The following is a 20,495-nucleotide window of genomic DNA, read 5'->3' on the forward strand; positions in this document are numbered from 1 at the left end:
TCTGCTAGGCTACCCCAGACGTGTCGAAGACACGTCTGGGTACGAGACCATGTCTTGGGTGCAGCAGCTGTGCCAGTCCTTTCTGCTTCAGTCTAGTATGTCTGAAGCCATGTTCCGGCTTCCTCGGTGACACTCACGCGGTTTTCAGCGACCTCTATGGACGGGACTAAGATTACCATTATGCCCGCGCTGGTGCGCCGCCGACAATGACCCAACGAGTCAAGGGGGCAGTAAGTAACGCGCGCTTGGACGTGTCGTCTGCCGCGGGGGCCACTCTATGCGTAGTAGGGATGGCCTGTGCGCTTACTCTTTTCGGCCCCGTGATTGCTGCAGGGGCAGCAATGGACGCTTTGCAAAGGCATTCGGATGCAAAGGCGTGAGTGCTGTTCTGTGCTTGCCGTGAAGTTTAGGCTGACGTCAGTGCGCAGAGACGCCCAACGGGCAAAGGAGGAAGCCGCGGCCAAAGCCAAAGCCCCCGTCAAGGCCAAGCTGAAGCGTTCTTGGTTCCAGTGAGTGTTAACATATCAAAGTTGAGGTTCAGTGCTCAGATCGTGCTTTAGCCACCAGAGCAACGACCAGGCCCCGCAGCCCCCGACTCCACTGAGCCGTCGTGCCGAGATCCTCGGCCAGCTCATTGCTCGTCAGCTGCTCGAAGATGCGTACTTGGATTGAGCTTGCGACGACCTGCATTCGAGCCTATCTTGTAGAGTGAAATGCATTGGCTGCTGTGGCGAGTTCAACTAATCATAGTTGTGTGCTGGTCCTTGCTGTAGCCCGCAGACCGTCGTCAGAACGTTCTTGCAAATGAATGCCAAGTGTACAATGTCGTACTTAGATTCTTTTGCTTTTGTTCGATTCGGCGTAGTGGCTGAGCGTTCTCCAATTTTCTTTCGGGCCTGTCTACGATCCTCCTCCGCGCCTATGTGCTCCCTCACAGCCATTGCCAGTGTCCGAGGACGTCGCCCAGTTGTCTTCGCTACCTTGTCCCGTTCTCTCTTTCCCTCATATTACGCTTGATTCTCAGCATGGCTGCCGTGGCAAGGATGCCGCGTCTGGGCTGCGGGAGGCCCAATAGCCGCGCATCTTCGGCGTTGGTAAACCGAGTGCATGTCGCCGAAGCCTGTCTTGCGCCTTAGCAGCTTCCACACCGTCTTCTTTCAGTCAGCGACCGTACTGCTCAGATCCATCAGGGGGTGCGTCCAAAGACAATCACGGATCCTTTACTCGGCCCTCTCATTCCTCGCATTGAAGAGGAAGTTGACCTTTCTGATGCTGGTGCTCGAATATGCTCCTCTCGACGAGAATCACTCTAAGCAAGGGAATCAAAAGACTAGACCGTACAGAAGTTTCAAAATACGAGCTGGTCTACCTCATCGCTTGTGGAAGCCTGCTTCCAGTGTAAGTGTTTTTTCTCACTTTTCATCAAGGTTCTATGAAGATCTTAGGAAAAGACACACCGCAAGCTCCTTGAAGGCCGTTTAAGGTGGCGTTTAGCTGCGTAACGGGCAAGTTGGCTGGCAAACACTTCGCTTTCGAGTCGTTAATTCTCAAGACTGGCATGGCAAGAACACATACAGGGTGTTGGCTCACGAGCAGGAGTCACTCTGCCCGGCATTCTTCATCACTATTTCCAAAGATAGCGGTTTTATGTCTGGATAAACTCTATGCCCGGAGAACGTACAGCGTGCGCGTTTGGAATAGGACCAGAGCCTAGCTGACTGTTCTGGGTGGCAAGTTTCCAGTGGCTGATATAACCATGGATGAAGCGGAAAGGAGCGAAAGTGCTTGATTATTCAGATCGGGGTAAATCGAGGTGATTCTTATCACTTTATCAAAGTATATGTTCCGTCAACTAACTTTGGTTATCATGTCTGACTTTCTTCTGGGATTCACAGGCAGGAACATATAGAATGGCCTTGACTTCTTTCTTTCTTTTCTTTCTCTTCTCTTCTTTTTCTTCTTCTATTCCTTCTCGAAAACATACCTCAACAAAACAGTAACGGCTTTGGGTTGTCTGAATTTACTCCTGGAGGAAGTTAAATGACGTTGAGGAAGTCGAAGAGATGTCCATTTGGGAGTATATGAACACACTGGATGAGATTCTCCCCCGTGTCAAAAAACAGGTATGCTGTGTCCCTATAACGGCTCATGTCACTAGCTTGCTCAATCTCATTCGCGCATGCTTCAGAAAGCCTGCTCTTTGGAAATAAAGGAAGACCTCCCAGAGCATGATGTGAGGAAACAACTGGCGTTTGTCCCGAATTGAGATCAACGATTTAGTTCAATGCCTGATCCCGAAAACCATGGTCGAGATTCGCCAATGAAGGGGCCGGAGCCTGAATATCTATGGCCACGTCAACATGCATGTAAGACATTCTGTTTTCCTGTTGACGCTGTCCTCCGCCTATTTCCAGTTCGAACCAGGAATAACTTCAATCTCTCCGTTATATGCACTATTTTCGCGAGGTTCGGTTAATTTATTTGCGGGATCTATCCGTCTCCGATGAGAACTGATATGTGTATACGGAGAAGCCGACCTAACCGCTCGGTCGCCGAGTTGCTGAACTGGGCACGCTCCTCGATTGCTCTTACCGGATTTGTTTCAGTATCCATCGTGCTATCAAGGACATCTTGGCTAAATTGAGGAATCGGAATTGAGGAATCGTGTCTGACGCCATTGGAAGGAGTAAGGGATGACAATCCAAGCTTCTCATCGGAGCAACCTTGCTGATGTCTCGCGGGGGACAGGGGGTTGTTTCTGACTTCTATCCTGGCGGGACCGTTCGCTGCTGGGCAGTACGTGGTGATATTTACGTTGATATCGAATGCCCTGCTATCTGATTCTCAGGAACACGACTATTCGCTTCTGCGCAACGCAGGTAAAGCGGCCAGGCATGCGTAAAGCGATTTTCAATTGAGATGGCGCTATTGACTGATCAGTGAGCGATGGTGAGGCAATAAGACACTGGAGTGTAAGCTCGGCAAACCAGACCATTTTCTGTGCCAATCTGCCGCGACAATGGTGCGATCGAGACCAGTACGGACAAGATGACGCCGGTTTCCTGGGAGTTACTTCCTTAGACTTTATAATGGTAAATGCATTGTGACCAATACTACAAATTATAGCTAATTCCAGTTCCGCACTTTCATCAGAGAATACAACGATAATCAAACAATTATTCCTGTTCAATAAATAATATCAATGAATTTTGCTAACAAGATGGCAGGCGAACCTGCGAAAGCATTAGATAATGGAATCTCGTACAAAGCTACGCAGAGTAATCGCTCACGGAGAACATCATTTGTGTCGTTAGACGTCACTGTAATACGGTACGTGTACCCTTGTTGTAAGAAACAATCCACAGTGAGTATCGCGAGGTTCCCAGTTCCATATTTCCTGTTGAACGAGTCAGCACGTTAACTCCTGGCCCGTTGTAGGTTGGGCTTACGCAAAACCCTTCAATTTGATAAGTAACATTTGACCTCACTGGCGAGCCACCGTAGCCTCTACAACGCAGGGCCTCTCTACCCATGCTATACTGAAAATGCGTTTCAAGGATTCAAAGAATGACAAAACTACGGGAGGTGAGCGAACAAGTTTTATCATTCTTCGATTTTGCGTTGATGTTGTATCGGATGATTTTTCGCGACCCCAGTATTTTATTCTGAGGTCATGAAGCCAAGGACGCGTTTTCGGGTCGATTAGGATCAGGACATTTGACCCAACGCATGACAAGAGTGCTACAAGCATTAGATTGCATGTAACTTTGTGTCGGGAGCTAATGAGATATTTAATGTTCGCGTATACCTCATTAGTTCCAGACGTCTGCCACCAGATTCCATTCGCTAGGTATGGTTCTGGCGGCAAGCCAGACAGGGCGCGGCCAATCTGCCAATAGCGACTAGCGCGGCAAGACACTTCTGATCTCAAGCAACCCTGTTCAAACTGACAACCGGGTTTACGTACAATGTAGTACACCAAGCGGCGGATAGGGCCTCCTGCTGTGTCTTGGAGATCCATGTACGCATTTGCAATCGCTGCAAGTGAATAATGTTACGATTGGGGAAATTCCTCTGGAGACGCCCTTGGTGAGTGGGTTTGGTGCAGGTCGCTTCTCATTGATCAATCAGATTTACGGTATTTGACAATGCTCCAACCATCGCATCAGTCCCATGATCGTACAACGCTCTCGATTGTGATCTTTTAGGAGGCGAATGCTGTAGATCCGTTCATGCCACATGGAGTGTCAACGCTTTCTGATCATCACCAGCGCCCGAAGCCCATCGAGCCTCGGCGATGACGCCCAGTCTTGCAGAATCCAGTTCCCCATTCAAATCCTCATGATGCAGGGCCGCTGCTGTAACGCGCCGGTTAACCATCGTCCGCTGATGCGGAACGTGCTCTTGGTGTACTTTCCTATATCTGGCTGAGTCTTGATAATGGCGCAGCAATCGCACGTCTTGACACGACCTCACACTTCCAAGTTCCGTCTGTTCTTGGTTGTCAGACGGGCGAGACACTCATACCTGCACTTCAAAAAATCAGATAGGACACTCCTTTACTTATTTATCCTCAGACCCCATAACATTTGACCTTTCCGATATGCCGCCGTCGCTCGACCTGCTGTACGTCGTCGGTGTTACGAAAAAGCTGTGTTCTAACCCTCAGTCTCTTCTTGACAGTATTGGGCCGCAGGTTTGTTCAGCGCCGATTGGCGTCGAGAGCTCGTAGGCTCATATCGGACTGGTTGTAGATCCTAGGCACCTTTTTCAACTGGGCGTTGCTGGGAGTTCTCAACATTCAAGTGTGTGAGTGCTGCTTTCCTTTAAGTGCAATCTGCTGAATCCTGAATCGTTCGTCCTAGACCTCTACACTGTCTCGTTTCCGCGTGACCGATTGTTCTTCAAGTGCTTAGGTGAGAATTACGGTGAATCTCGCTAAGTGTTATTTGTCTGATTCCGCTCGAATAGTATATAGCTTGCTCATCTACGAGTGGGTCGAGACGGCGTTGGTTACCACGTCTTTCTTCAATGTTTACTTGTACAACTTCGGCAACCCTGAAGCTGTCATTGGATTCCAGTACACTTGGTTCGCGGTCCCGGTTATGGGAGCAGTTGTGTCCGCCATCGTTCAAATCTTCTTTGCTTGGCGTATCTATATTCTCTCTAGATTGCGGTGGTTGGCAGGAACTATCATCTTGGTATGACTGGAGAGCTTCTCGCAAATATAACGTGGACACCAACCATTCTTTGCAGCTGAGCCTCATCCAACTGGGCGCCGGACTCGCTGGCGGTGCCAAAGTATGTAACGACTACATATCTCTGTCTGCGTTGCTTACTGCGTTTAGCTTGAACAACTTCCTGCTTGGGAGGCAACAAAGCTCGCTGAACCAGAGTTAATCGTGAGTCGTTTACTCGGTTTTCCAGTGGCATTCTGGTGACGGCCGAAATAACTAGACATGGCTTGTAACAAGTGGCGTTGTTGACCTTGTAATTGCAGTGTCGATGACGATCTTGGTGCGTAATGTCCTGCAACAATCGGCCATTCGCATGGTAACATTGCACCCTCTAGCTCCTCTACTCCAAGACTGGGGTTAAGAGCACAGATGCCGTCATCGATCGCATTGTACGTTTGGGCATCGAGACCGGTACGCTCACTGGTGAGTGATCTCGGTGGCCTGATTGCCGATAATTGTGTGCAGCTAAGCCGTGTTCAGCCACCATGGCTATTATTTGTGCTATTGTTGCCAATGTTCCTCCCGTAAGTCTTCATGCTATCAGATCCAATGGAACATGATCGATCTTATTAGCCGTCAGGTCAATCAAACACTTGTTTTCGAATGCATGTGAGTCTTGCCGAAGATGAGGACCACTAAAAGACTGACGTGGACTTTCAGAGCTCTAGTTCTTGTTAAATTGTATGCTTTCGTTGTCGCTCGTCTTGACTGAGGGAGTCTAAGTAGAACGTATCAGATACGCCAACACACTCCTTACCAATCTCAATAGCCGCACTCTGTCGAAGAAAGTGCGATCCGCTGAAGAGTCCTTCGCGACCAACCGGATAGAGCTGCCAGTCCGTGGTGACACAAGCGTAGCTGAGTTTGATGGGCTATCCACTGGCAGAACTCTCGACGGAGCGAGCCCGTTTGGCCCAAAACCTTCAATGGAAGGTACAACCTGCAGTGATCACAGCCCTAGGCCACAAGTTGCTGTTATTCACATCCAACAAGAGGCTGCGCGCGAGAAAATGTCGACAGATGCAGGGTTGGCGGTTTAGGTATGCTGTACGTTTCTAAACAACCTCGGGTCGCTAAATCGTTAGCGTTTCCTGGGATCTAGGTGCTTTCATGAAATTTTGGCGGCTGTTGGCTCTCGTCGCAGCAGTGCATACAATACAACCATCTGCGCAGTGCATGCCTCCCCAGAGAAGCGGCTTTCTTATCAACTATGGTATCTGTTTATGATTGTATACCGTGATGTATGACCGGCTAGGACAAGGACCAGTCTTGTTAATTTATACCCGTCGCAGTCTTCGCTCAGGCTTGAGTGTCTTAAACGTTTCTTGTCTGCGCATACTGTTGTATCCTTACCCTTAGCCACTGCCCGCTTTACTTCGAAGGGACCAGTGCATGTGTGTTGCGCTCTCTCGAGTTCACGTGTGTTCGAATTGGAATCACGCACGTGTATGGCAGAAGACCACGAACAGAAATAAGCAGCAATCGTGCGGCAGTGATCATATAAACCAGAGATGCCTATGGCGAGCCTTTGATCCGAAGCCCGACATCGGCAACACATTTCCGCGCGCATGTCGTACACACAACAAATAACTGGAGCCCTCCACCACGTCGCGCCTGAGCCTCAAGTTAATGTAGCCTTCTCCCGCTGCGCCACAAATCGCTCCAACAGGACCTTGCGAGACATCTTCCCAGCGGCCGACATGGGAATCTATATGACCAGGGACGAGATCAGTGATGCCAAGAGTGAATTGTATGAGCGTGCCAGCTACACATGCCTGAGCAACAACCTCATATCCGCCCGTCACCCACTTGTACTGGGTTAGTTTTTGCCGGACCCATTCGTCAAGCAGCTTCATGACTGCATCTCCGCCGCGTTGTTTGCCTTTTTCGCTCAGGACGATCCAGGCACGCGGGATGTGCTCGTTGGCATCAACGCCGTTGCTACACACGGGCACGCCAGCGACGGCGACATCGGTGATGAGCCCGTCGGGCTGGGCTCGCAGCACGTCCTCGAGCTCCGTCGGCGACACCTGGAAGTCCGCCACCTTGAAAATCTCCTGCAAGTATTCACACACTCGTCAGCCTGGCAACACCCACGCACGGCAGCGCCCTCGCACCTTCGCCCTGTCAACAAAGCTGCGAAAGGCGACGACGGCATCGGCGTCAGCGCTCTACATAAGTCTAGGTTGGATGAACCGCTCACTAGAATCGCCCGTGCTGGTCTATCCTGAAATGATCACCCGTCTTGAACCAGCCACCTTCGGCAAACGCCTCTCTCGTCGCCGCCTCGTCGCCAAAGTACCCCGGAGAGATGTTCGCACCCCGCAACCAGAGCTCCCCCGGTTCGTTCACACCGCCCTCGGAACCGTCTGCGAGTATTATTCTCGCCTCAAGCCCTGCGACAAGTAATCCCACAGCGTTGAAATCAGGGGGAACGCGTCCGCCAAACGCGGAGGGCGGGAGCATCCGCAGCGCGATACTGGCGATCTCGGACATTCCAAAGCCTGACGATTCACATGAACAACGGAGGCGGAACGGAATGCAACACAAACATCACCTTGGACGACAGGCAGCCCGGGCCTGATCGCTTGTTGCACAGTAAGGGCGAGCTTCGGCGGGAGATAGGCGGACCCGCAACCTATGACCATGACGGACACAAAATGTTCTTTCTTGAGGTTTTTGCAGTGCACAAGCTCGTGTAGCTGGCTCGGACGCAGGTAAAGGCCGTTTACGCGGAATCTGGTGTCATTGCATGAAGGGATAAGTCGGTCCGAGAGAGCATTTACTAACTGACGCACTTTGGGACGACCTCGAGAACTAATTCAAGGTCCCATTTCGGGAAGATAATCAAGCTAGTGGGAGACCGAAAACCGCGAAAAGCAATGAGCCCTAGTCCATATGTGTGTGACATGGGCAGGGGAGCCAGGATGACCACTGTCATGCCCTGAAATCATATTTAGTCTCAATTCCTGAACGTTCCTTAGATACTGAGCACTTGCCTTGGGTAAAGGAGGTTCCTCTTTCGCGATCATCTCACCTTGTACGAGCGAAAAGCAGACGTTCCCGTGGGTAAGCATCACGACTGTCAGAAATCATAGTTGGTCATTCCGATTTTGGATGCGACCATATGAGTTGACCAACCCTTCGGAGCCCCAGTCGTTCCGCTAGAGAACACGGCATATGCGAAGGTGTTTCTGTCGGCGGGCTTCACAGGTGTCCTGGGCACGCCGCACCTTTCGACTTCGTCGATGGCTTCTGCATAGCTTTTCCTTCCTTTCACGATGCCGTTCAGTATGTGGATACGCTCTTCTGGGATTCCAGCTTCTTGCGCAGCCTGCAACGCCACCTGGAGGAGACTAGGCTCGACGAAGATGCGAGTTACTTTCGCCGACTTCGCCGCGTGTGCAATCTCGTACGGCGTCGTCGAGTACGCAGAGAGGAGGGCGAATGGAATTGTCACCACGAGTAGCGAGTGCATCAGAGCTAAGTAGTCCTACTTGATAACATTAGTTAGCCCTCTGAAAATATATACGCCGCAACGCCTACAAGGCAGTTATAGCTCAGGATTCCGACATGCTCGTTGGGTCCAATCTCGAAACCGCCTGAGGAGAGAGGAGCGACCAGGGCGGTAGCACCGTCGCGAACACGGTCAATGAACTCGGAGCGAGTTCTTCGCACTCCCGTGAGCGCGTCAATGTGGATTGGATAGTCCACGTCTGGCGTACGCGCGGGCTTGTTGAACAGAAAATCGTGTACGTTCTGGTCAGCGAGAGGCAGGACTTCGGGGAACAGCGGTTTGAAGATCATTGCAGAGTGAATGTGGTTAGGACCAAGGCAAGAGTTTGTGGCAAGTCAGATAGAACCGTAATGCGATGTTGCCCTGCGCGGCGGACATACCATACTATTATATAAGTTCTCACTTCAGGGAGCCGAGGAGCTTAAGCCCGACTTAAGTCGCTGAAGTCTCAGCCGATCGCAGGCTGATCACAAAACTTAACCTCTCGGCTCCCTGAAGTGAGACGACCTTATGTAAACCGATGAACTTGAAAATGGTGGCGATCGGGGCCAGAAGCTGCTCATCAGCTCATCATGTGGTCATCCCGAGTGACCTCCACGAAAGGATGCTGAGAAGGTCTCCTGTCTACCAAGTCATCATCTATGTAATTCGTCGAAAGCATGCACTTACTCGCCGGCATGAATGGGATTAGTATGTAAAGCTCTGAGTTCTGTCCCTGAAGTGAGCTGTGCTGTAGCGACCACCGCGGCCGTGGAATGATATGATGGTCATCCGAACATAAATCAAACACTACGTAGCCTGGGCCCCAGTAATTTCAGAAGCAATTCATGGACGAGTGCCTCGGCGGAAATGAACTTCAGGCAGCACAATTAAACAGTTGCTATTGAAATCCGGCAAAATTGTAAAGCGAGAAAAATGTGACAATTCCGTCCATCCCAAGCAACACGACCAAAATGAAGTCCCAGTAGGCGGTGGACCGAACCGGTCCCAGGGCTGTGGGGATCCCCATTTCGGTACCTTCGGGGTCTGAATCGGAGCTCATATCCGCACCGACTGACTCGATCGGTTGGCACCGCCGCCTGGGACCGTCTTCAGCAGGCCGCTGAGCGATTATGCAAAGTCGTGTGTCGCAGTGTCAAGTTGAGTTTTCAGCAAATTTAAACTCTCGCTGGCTTTGTTGACCTCCCATTCCCAGCAACTGATGCAAAGTATGTTCATCTCGGAAGCTACGTTAGACTTGCCTCGACCAGGCCAACTGATGACAGTGGGCGGCCATTCTATGATGGCTCTTGGCTGCACGACCCACGACATTGCGTGATTTATTGGTCACTCAGGCTCGTTTGCGTGTCTTCTGATCCGTCTGTGCTAGCTCGCAGCATTATACTCGAATCAGCACCAATCCAACAATCATCCTAGGCCACACTTCTGTATGCATATCTCTGTCCTCCATGACTCGATGAGCGTCGGGAATTTTAAACGAACCCCTTCAGATGACGTCCCAAGTCGTACAATATTAGTCTTGCCCTCCATTCTTCCTTGCTCCCATACACCCGGAGATCAGTCCGACCCTCTGGCTGTTGCAGATCCATGGCCGTGCAGACCAATTCGTAAAACTAGATCCGCTCGCCCATCCATCGATTCTCCAGCCTGGATTCCATCCAGATGCGACTATCTCAAACCGCAGGACTGCTGACTCAATGCACCCTCAGCTCCGAACATGACGAGCAATCGGCTCCCTATTTTTCTATCTGACAACTGAGTACTCAATCCCCCTGTTGCACTGATACGTCATTGCAGTGGACCATCACCTGGTGATTTATCACGTTCGTAACTAAGCAGTCGTAATGCCGCCCAGCAGGCGTGCTCCCCATCGTAGCCGCAGGTGATGCGGTGACTCCGTACCCGCGAGTAGATGTCTTCTTCAGATCAGGATGGAGAATGCCACTGAGAAAGTGCTTCAAGCAGAGGGTCCAATTTTAAACCCATGTAAAATGGCTTGCCAGGCCAATGTGCGAGCATACCGCTTGAGATGGTTGAGCATCCTTTCAGGCGCTTTTACGATTCCTACTAGGTTTGTAGCTGCACGGCCATGGCTTCTGATGCCAACCATAGAACCCGATTCTGTTCCGTTTCAGCCTTCCAGTTGGGTTACTACTTAGGTTAGAGCCGTTAGACCCAAGATTTGCAATTGCTAATCTGCTCTCCGGGCCCGGTGAATCGGATAGTGTGCTCCCGACTGATGGGCCCTGTGTCGTGTTGGAGCGTGAGTACTTTACGCTCAATTGCCTGGTGGATTGCTTGATTGTAGCATTGCCCACTGCAGAAACTGCCCCTCTTTTGCGCAGATATATTCGCCGTAGCCTACGTGAACATTAATACGTGCACGGTCGACGGCCGATACCACTCCCATCTCTTTTGTTTCTTTCGTCATGGCTTCGACTACAGGCGGAGTTCAAGTTGCCATTGTGCGTTTGGCTTGTTTTTCACTTAGTATGCATCTGACAGATGAGTCCTTTTCGTTAGGTTGGCATCGCTGCCCAGCTTCCAAGTGGCGCATATAGCGACAAAAACCTCGACTACCAAGCATTCTTCCAATTTCTCCTCGAGAAAGGCGAGGCATATGAGAAGATACCTCTCGAGAGGTTCAACATCGACCAGTAAGTGCTTCTGCGCTACGTTTTACGCTTATTGTAATAAACCATACTCCTTTCATACAGCCTACGCGGTGATGGGCTCGGCCATATTGTTTCAGACACAGGTGCTTTTCTTAAGGACGTGCACCTCCTAGACTACCTCGAGTTTGGCATTACGAGCAAGGACGCACGATTCATGCCGCTCAGTACACGCCGTCTGCTAGAGACTACATTTCTTGCACTTCTTGACTCCGGGATCGACTATCGCGGGAAGAATGTAGGGTGTTACATGTCTGGTGTTGCACACGACATGATTACCATATCTGGACACGTAGGCATCCTCATGCGGTCTTCCTCCATTGAATTTAACTGGTATACACATAGGATGATGGGGAGGCGCGCGGAACATTCGCTGGTGGCCCTGCGATGGTCGCGAACCGCGTCTCGTACCACCTTGACTTGCGAGGTCCATCTGTTCCCGTTGATACTGCATGCAGCTCTAGCCTATATGGAACTCATCTGGCCGTGCAGGCTCTCCGCAACGGAGAATGCGAAGCTGCCGTCGTAGGTGGATGTCAGATCAATCATAGGTGTGTGGTAGATTTAAATTTCAAGGATCAAGATACTTTAACAGTTCACAGGCTCGCGGAATGGTTCATGTATAGCCAGGGTGGTATTTTGTCCCGCGATGGCAAGTGCAAGCCATTTGATGCGTCCGCAGATGGGTATGTTCACGAGTTTCATGTATGCGCTTATCCGGGCATCTATAACAACTTATAGGTTCGGGCGCGGGGAGGGTGTCGTTTCAATTGTTTTGAAGCCACTGAATACGGCTCTGCGTGACCATGATCACATTTACGGAACAGTAAGCAGGTCGACCGGGTTCAACACACGATCGTTGATAGTAGCGAATTAGATCTTGGGCACGGGGGTAAACTCTTCTGGATCACTTGCTCCAGTCAATGCCCCTGTTGCTTCCGCTCAGCAGGACGCGATGCTGCGAGCATTTGCTCAGGCGCAAAGACGACCACAGGATGTTGATTTCATTGAGTTACATGCTACAGGTGTGGAGAGCGTTGGCCGTGTATGGAATGATGCTGATGATACTTTTTTGCAGGGACTGCACAAGGTGATCCTACTGAAGCCAACTGGGTGGGTGCTCAATTCAAGCGAGACGATGAGCTGCTAGTAGGCAGTATCAAAGGAAACATCGGGTGCGCACGCTGTTCATTTCTCGAATCTTCTCTGCTAATGCTGACACTAGCCACCTGGAGATCACCGCATTCCTCGCTTCACTTTGCAAAGTATGCTCCATGTTTCGCACAGGCGTCGCCCCACCAAATGTGAACTTCGTACGTCCTAATCCAGCTATACAATGGGAAGAGTACAAGCTGCGCGTTCCGACAGAGCCAGAGCTGCTCGCGTCTCGGAGCTCATCTGGCTGTCTCCTGGTTGCGATGGCCAGTTCCGGAATTGGCGGAGCGAATGGGCACTGTGTCATTGAGGGTCCACCATCTGCGCGGAGGGCATTATCGTCCTTGTGGCGATCCAGCGCCCTTGGGCTATCTTTGATCATTGCTGCTGGACTATCACCTCGCTCTGTAACCGCCATAGAAGATGATCTGAAAGGCCTCATTGCAAAGGAGGACGCAAATGTCGTCTCGCGAGTCTATGGCCGTAGGTCGAGGTCTCTGACATGGCGTTCCTTCTCCATCGCCCAGCACGGTCAGTTATCCCGTTTTAGCGAACAAATGATCATCCCGAAGTCTGCACCCCCGGTCGTATATGTCTTCTCCGGGCAAGGTCCCCAACATTTTGACAGTACGTACAGTTTTTCGTGAACTGGTCTTCCATGATGGTTCTCATTTGTGTAGTGGGGCGCGATCTCTACAAGACATCAGCTGTGTTTCGCGCGACAGTGAGAGAAATGGACAAAGTCTACCGCGACGCTATGGGGTTGTCGCTGGTCGATCAGATAGGCCTTTTCGACGATAAGGACTCTATCAATGGCCTGGGCAGCATATGGCCAGTAGCGGTTACTCTTCCCGCTTTGACTATGCTTCAAATTGCTCTTGTTGACACTTTGTCTGGCTTGGGTGTAAAAGCAGACGTTGTCATCGGCCATTCCGCAGGCGAGACCGCAGTGCTGTATGCCTCCGGCGCATGTTCTGCGGCTATGGCCATGGAAATTGCGATAGCAAGAGCGAAGGCTATGACGGTACTTGAAGATCGTAATGGCGCAATGGCGGCACTCGCATGTTCTCCACATCAGGCGCAAGAAGTGATAAGTAGCGTTCTTTTGGACGCAGGGCCAGGCTTTCTGTCCATCGGATGCTACAATAGCCCTGATGCTGTGACGCTCTCTGGAGCCAGTTCTCATGTCGACCTTGCTGTCAAAAAGGCGATTGCTCACGGGATCTTCGCCAGACGCCTCCGTACGCATATTCCTGTTCACTCAGACATGATGGATCTTTGCCAGGACGAATATGAGATATTGTTGGCGGAAGTCTTCGCTAGATATTCCCTCAAGCGTCCAATAATCGAGGTATACTCGACGATGACTGGTGCCCAGTACGAATCTCCATTTGATGCTTCGTACTTCTGGGATAGTGCTCGTGGTCCCGTCCACTTTACTCCTGCCGTAGAGGCCATTCTAGCAAAGTATCCTAATGCGGCTTTTGTTGAAGTCGGTCCCCATCCGGTACTCATTAGCTATCTAACGTCCATGATCGACGAGCGCAATGCGAATGTAATTCCTACTCTCAGGCGACCAAAAGTACAAGCACCTGGCGCTGAACTATTCAGCTTCCTGGAATGTCTGGGAATGCTGGTTGTTTATGGCTGTAGCACCATTGACTTCGACGTTCTGTGCGGAGTCGTCGAGGCAAGCGAAGGGTCCATCCCTGAGTATCCCTTTTCCCGCAAGGACGTTCCCTACCTTGCTCATACACACCATGTCGCCCGGATGAAGCAAGTTCGCAACGGCCCATTGAATTACCCGCAGCTGCAGATCAATGCGAAGACACATCCTGACCTGGCCGAACATGTCATCAAGGATGAGCCAATCATGCCGGCAACAGGTTATATTGAGATGGTGAGCTTATTCCGCTGTATACGCTGCAAACAATTGCACTCAGCTGTCCCAGGCTTTAGAGTTTGGTGCAAGAAAACTCTGGAGCGTAGAGTTCGTTTCTTTTCTCGCGCTGTCATCTGAACGTCCCACACCCGTTCACGTCGACCTTGAGGGTCCACGATGGACAGTGCAGAGTGCGTCACCTATGATTTTCGCGAACGAGTGGCCACCCAAGGTAGAGTTACCAGATTGTTTATATATCTACCCTCACCTTTTGCTATTCACCAGTACGACCGTGTTCACGCGAGAGGATATTTATCCAAAACGTATGAGGCTGGAGACGAGAAGCCACCTATAAATCTCACCGAGGTCCGTAAGCGACTCAAACCTATCGACATGAGAGGTAAGCTTCAAACGTTCTCCGAGCTGACAGAGATTCATTAGTGGGCAGATTTCTACGACGGATTCACGAACTTTGCTTCTTATGGGCCGATATATCAAAGAGTGGTCGCGTGCAGTAGAGGTATGGACGGGTCCGGACGGGAGGAGTTCTTAATGCAAGTAAGAGGTGGGGAAGATGATCTTGAGAAGTAAGCCAATCTCACCATGAATACTGACTGCAGCTCACACCCACACAACCGTCGCTAGTTTAGATCAATATCGGATACATCCGGCCATACTCGATGCTGCGTTGCATGGCTTGGTGCATCCTGCGCTCACCGGCAACAAGAATGACCGGGACCCTCGATACTTCCTTCCATCTAGAACGGCCGCGTTTGTCTTACATGATGGATTGGTTACAAGGCCTTTCCCACCTGTCGTTTACACTTATTCCACTATCACAAAGTGGACGCCAGGTACGATCTGCGATCGTAAGCCTGATCTGTTGCTCACAACCTTCCAGAGTGTGTGGTGTGTGACGTTATATTGGTAGACGGGGAGGGAATCCGGTTGTGCACCTTTGATGGATTTGAGATTGCTAGACATGGCCAATTCACCAGGGAAGTGAAACGCCGAAATGAACTCATTCACCGTCCTACCAGCCTCAGTGTACCTCGGCGAAGCGCCGATAGCGAGACAATGGCTAGCCCGGGGAATGGATGCCTCCTAGATGTCCCTGTTTTGCCTCTATCAAAGCAGCGTCGCGGGCGAGATTTGTCAACAGGGAACGCGTCTGACAGTGGATACAGCAGCCTCTCTGACACCGAATTAAATGCTTCGCCCCACCACGCTGCCAGAGCATCATATATTCTGTTCGAGTACGTGAGAGGTAAAGAGATGGAACTACAGCCTCTTATTATGACCCTGGATCCACTAGACAAACTTGAAGTCTGGTTCATCGCATCCGCGGGACTCGATGGGGATGCTGGCGTTGGATTTACGAAATCTCTGCGAAGAGAGTATCGAAGTTGGGTCGTCAGGATGGCTGTGTTTGAAGGTTCGTGGACCGTGGAGGAGCGAAACGAGGCTATCAAGTATCTGTCTTTGCGTCCCGAGTGCGAAGTCGAGATTATGATCGACTCCTACGGATCTGTGCTTGCGCCGCGAATCGTTGCAACAACGCCGCCTACTTCAGTATCTGCTTTTCGCTTGGAATACCCTTGGATATGTGATCAGTCTTCCGTCAAGCAGACTGTAACGCCTTACATTCCAGAAGGATTCGCCCTCGTTCGTGTTGATTGCCTAGCGAGAGGACCTGGTCAGCTGTGGGCATTCTTTGGGGGCACAGAACACATCCCTGGTATGATCGCTGGGATCACGTCGGGGCCGATATCCAATTTCGTACTCTCTCACAAGGAGAGCTTGGTTGAGTATCCTCATTCTGCCGATTTCCATTCAGCGCCACCCCTCTTAGCACTCACAATTGCCGCTCTTGCTCTTGGGCCTAGCACCTTTTCTAAGCCGGCACGTCTCTGTCGCGAGACGATTCTAGTGACAGACGCAGATACCGAACTAGGAAGTCAGGTCGCCAGCATATACACCCAGCTAGGACTTAGCGTTCTTACCTTGCCAGCCGATATCAGGTTCTCGGAGCTCTTAACACTCCCTAAAAGGCCCCGATTCATCGTATCAGGATCGGAGGACACAGGAGTGATCAAGATGCTGAGAGAACTGACATCCGGATTTGGGAAGGTCTTCCTGTGGAATGATAATAGCGCGGGTATTGCTGGACTTGTGGACACTGATCCATGGCTTGTCGCTGACGCTCTTAGATGCGGGATCTCAGGCACCACATTGATAAATGAAAGCTTCTGCTCTCCATCTGAATTCTTGAGCGAAGTTCCGACCTGCATTTCAGTCCCGTTGACTCACGATGTCTTCAATCCCGAGAAAGCGTATCTCCTTGTTGGCGGGATTGGAAGTCTCGGCCTGCGAGTCGCTCTATGGATGTATGAGGTACGCGCAATGTTCTCCAGGCTCCCAATTATCTAACCGGATTATCAGAAAGGTGCGAGAGAAATTATATTAACATCAAGGTCAGGACGCGAAGGTATCATCAGAAGAGACGAGTTTGTCTGCCAGCGCATAATGGTCTACTTGGAGAGCTTGCCTGATCTCGTGCTGAGAGTGGAAGCAATCGACGCGTTGTCCGTCCAACAGATGAAGCATCTCGTTGATAGCCTTGGACGTCCGCTAGGAGGCTGTATGATCCTCACAGCGATTCTCATTGATCGCACGTTTGCATCACAAACAGCCGAGACATTTGAAGCGCCCATCTCGTCCAAGGTCAATGTCTTGAGGACCATCGAGGAAGTGATCTCCATCGCTTCCCTGGATTTCCTGATTGCTTTCTCGTCGGTATGTGGGTTGTTCGGCAATGCGGGTCAAACAAACTACGCATGGTGAGTCGTATACATGGTAGCATTGTGCATTCAATAAACAGATTTACAGCGCGAATATGGCTTTGACCGGACTAATGCGGAAATACAAGAATGCGACAACGATCGCTGTACCATTTATTTTCGACACGGGTTATCAGATCTATATCTCCTCTTCTGACACTTTGCGGTGGGCACGAATGAAACACTTAATGAGTTGGAGTATGTCGAGCGCAGGTACGTGTCCATCGGAAAGTTCAACGGTTGTTCCTTTTATATGACTTAACTATTCTATACAGAGTTGTGCGACTGCATTGAGGATAGCATTCGAATGCTGCGCGAAGGTCCCATCTGGCAGTACATTCCGGATCTTGACTGGAATCTCGTACGCTCAAATCTTGGGCCATCTCCAATGTACAACGACCTCATATCTGATGGTTCATCCATGAGCCCGGATTTGGCGGAGCCAGAGGGCAGCAACCTGCGTGAGATTGTGTGCAAGACACTTGATCTTACTTCTGAGGACCTTTCGGCGGATGTTCCCTTCATCTCTTATGGCCTGGACTCTCTCTCAGCCGCATCACTCTCATACGCCTTGCGTCCCCTTGTTGCTGTGTCCCAAATACAACTCCTCGCCGACTTGACGCTCACTGACCTTGAGCTTCGCACCGAAGAAGCTGGTAGAGCTCATACATCCAGTCTGTCCGGAGGCTCCACCGATGTCGACCAGCATCGTTTCCAATCCAAGTCTGTGGAGATGCTCGATATGGTTGACAAATACACTACTGGCTTTCCCCACCGTTCGCCTGTCAGCACCAGTACGGTCGAGCGTCCAAAGATAATTCTCATCACCGGAACCACCGGCAGTCTTGGTGCTCATCTGCTCGCCCATCTCTTGCAGTTAGACGGAGTGCAGACGATATATGCTCTGGTCAGAAAGCGGGCTGGCATGTCCAGTATGAATCGCCAAGTGGCTGCATTCACAGCGCAAGCATTGGTATGCTCCCTGCTGAATTCTGAGCGGCTGGTTCTTTTAGACGGTGATCTGCATGAGCCCTCGCTCGGGCTTCAAGCATATGATTATGATAAGGTAGGTAATGTACATTGTTGCAATGCTGTTTCTCATTCTATGACGTGCATCTAGCTGCGATCCTCGCTCACACACATCGTGCACCTCGGTGAGCAGAATGCTGCATAACGTCAAACCATTCAACTGAAACACGCTCTTTTAGCTTGGCCCATAGATCTCACGAGCTCCCTGGCCGCATTTGAGCCTGCTATTAACGTCCTCCGACGACTCATAGACTTGTCGTCTGGCTTCTTGGACCGCCCGCCGCCAAGACTGATCTTCGCAAGCAGTACGGGGATCTACCGGAGTAAGCTTCATTCCCATTCAAAGCGTCAGTTTCTCAGTCGCCACATTTCAGGAATCGAGTCGCTAAACGCTTTGAGAGAAGAACCTATCGATGACCCGACAGTCGCGATCGACTCGGGTTACACCGAATCCAAGTGGGTCTCGGAGCAGGTCCTTGCTGTCGCAGCAGAGCACAATCTGGTCCAGCCCGTCATTGTGCGTATCTCGCAGCTCTCTGGTAGCAGGAATGGCGCATGGAAAGTGACCGAATGGGTCCCGAGTCTCGTTTCCGCAAGTTGTGCGATGGGCTGTCTGCCTGATGCAGTCGGGGTACGCATTTTCTCTTTCCGTTCACATCTCTCAATCAGTATGAACGTATTGTTCTCACAGAGCGTATCCTGGATCCCGGTCGATATTGCCGCTTCCGTTCTCGCCGACATGCTCGACTCATCGCGCCCCGTCCTGCACCTGCGTAATCCACAGCCCGTTTCCTGGTCGCACATGATGGCGCATTTCTCGGCCATGTTGAACCTGCCCCTCGTTAGCTATCCCGAGTGGGTCGCACGCTTGGAGAGAGACATGGCGGATGTGGAGAAAGCACGATCGCCGTATCTACAAGCCGGGATTCGCTTGTTGGAGTTCTTTCGCGTAGGAAGCGATCCAGACCACCAGAATCGTGTGGGGAATGCAATGACCGGTAGCAGGCCGATTGTCGTTGAGCTAGAGGAAGCGCGAAAGGTGAGCAAGACACTGGATGCTGGTGTACCACAGTTGGGTGAAGAGGACGTGCGGCGGTGGGTGGAGTGGTGGAGGACAACAGGACAGCTGCCGACGATGTAATGCGAGTTGATAATTTCAATGTGGCCTTGGAGTGATAGTCGTTGCAAGCTGCGTTGGATTATATACTATACGTCAGCATGACCAATGACCACAGAAAGGTCGGTTAACGGCTTCAAGTCGTGAACGAGAAGAAGTCCGCACGCATTTGACCACAATCGATAGATCACCACGTGGCTCGCCTCACGGATCACACCAACTCCTGATGAGTTGAACTCCTCCCACTGCCCAATGCATTTTAATCTATCACGACATACTACACATAACCATGACTCGAACGCAACCTCAGTCCAAATATGCGTCTTCGAGCAACTGACGAGCAATGAGCTAACCAAGGACATCCGCACGACGCTGAGATGGAGGCTGACTTGAGTCTGAAGGAGCCGCTGAGTCCGCGCCGGAGTGTATAAGGTGGCTAGAAATTAATGGGCCGGCCAATTAGCATTAAACGCTGCTGTGAATGTCAACACTCACTGGAAGACTTCGCGCACATCACGCGCGTACAAGGCATCCTCAATCTCACACTTGTGCAACTTTGCTTTTACTTTCTCCATCTTTGCTTGCTTCATCTGTGTTTTTGCAGCAGCCTCCTTAGCAGCCTGACGTGCCAGTTGTTTAAACTACAAGTTGTTTTTCCTCTCTTGTGCTGCATTAGCCACATTTACTCCCTTCTTGGTTTATCTCTCCTGCTCATCCCACTTTGCTTGCGACATACTGTGTGTCAGTGTCAGCCCTACATGACAACTCAGGAGCATAGAAGGGTGCTCACAGAACATTGTGCATGACCTGTTTCATACCTTTACATGCCAAATCCCAGCATTTTGCAAGAACACCATGACAATCAATGACACTGGTCCCTGTTGAAATATAAATGTGGCAATAAACCTTATCTGTGTTGACTAGACACAAGGCAAGTAAGAAGGCTTAAGAGTTGTCTTATTATCCTGTGAAGACTCTAAGACAAGGATGAGAGAGTGTCAAGGTATCGCCCTTGACCCTAACCCTAACTCTAACCCTAGACTTAC

At 50.8% G+C, this 20,495-nt stretch overlaps 4 protein-coding genes across 4 annotated transcripts; 3 read left to right on the top strand and 1 right to left on the bottom strand.

Annotated features, from left to right (window-relative positions):
* Positions 1-341: 341 nt before the first annotated feature.
* Positions 342-672, top strand: FIBRA_00271 (uncharacterized protein; the record flags this gene model as incomplete). The annotated part of the gene is made up of 3 exons (XM_012322170.1): positions 342-376; positions 429-509; positions 561-672. The coding sequence occupies 3 exons, from the start codon at positions 342-344 to the stop codon at positions 670-672; spliced, it is 228 nt and encodes a 75-aa protein (XP_012177560.1).
* A 3,931-nt stretch (positions 673-4,603) lies between these two features.
* On the top strand, positions 4,604-6,277 carry FIBRA_00272 (uncharacterized protein; the record flags this gene model as incomplete). Its single annotated transcript, XM_012322171.1, has 12 exons — positions 4,604-4,696; positions 4,755-4,809; positions 4,866-4,916; positions 4,972-5,201; positions 5,257-5,301; positions 5,349-5,402; positions 5,458-5,517; positions 5,573-5,660; positions 5,718-5,761; positions 5,818-5,846; positions 5,898-5,918; positions 5,974-6,277. 12 exons carry the CDS (start codon positions 4,604-4,606, stop codon positions 6,275-6,277), a joined length of 1,074 nt encoding a protein of 357 aa, XP_012177561.1.
* A 456-nt stretch (positions 6,278-6,733) lies between these two features.
* On the bottom strand, positions 6,734-9,044 carry FIBRA_00273 (uncharacterized protein; the record flags this gene model as incomplete). Its single annotated transcript, XM_012322172.1, has 8 exons — positions 6,734-7,294; positions 7,355-7,373; positions 7,441-7,741; positions 7,795-7,976; positions 8,036-8,171; positions 8,233-8,319; positions 8,379-8,730; positions 8,784-9,044. 8 exons carry the CDS (start codon positions 9,042-9,044, stop codon positions 6,734-6,736), a joined length of 1,899 nt encoding a protein of 632 aa, XP_012177562.1.
* A 2,139-nt stretch (positions 9,045-11,183) lies between these two features.
* On the top strand, positions 11,184-19,473 carry FIBRA_00274 (uncharacterized protein; the record flags this gene model as incomplete). The annotated part of the gene is made up of 22 exons (XM_012322173.1): positions 11,184-11,219; positions 11,278-11,411; positions 11,472-11,718; positions 11,772-11,977; positions 12,029-12,112; positions 12,168-12,252; positions 12,304-12,451; positions 12,505-12,601; positions 12,652-13,208; positions 13,262-14,481; positions 14,534-14,695; positions 14,749-14,863; positions 14,912-15,050; positions 15,109-15,317; positions 15,365-16,857; positions 16,906-17,303; positions 17,353-17,516; positions 17,579-18,369; positions 18,424-18,457; positions 18,512-18,655; positions 18,707-18,963; positions 19,024-19,473. The coding sequence occupies 22 exons, from the start codon at positions 11,184-11,186 to the stop codon at positions 19,471-19,473; spliced, it is 7,170 nt and encodes a 2,389-aa protein (XP_012177563.1).
* Positions 19,474-20,495: the final 1,022 nt, after the last annotated feature.

This window comes from Fibroporia radiculosa, assembly GCF_000313525.1.
Source record: "Fibroporia radiculosa TFFH 294 genomic supercontigs, scaffold74, whole genome shotgun sequence".
Classification (NCBI taxonomy): Eukaryota; Fungi; Basidiomycota; class Agaricomycetes; order Polyporales; family Fibroporiaceae; genus Fibroporia; species Fibroporia radiculosa.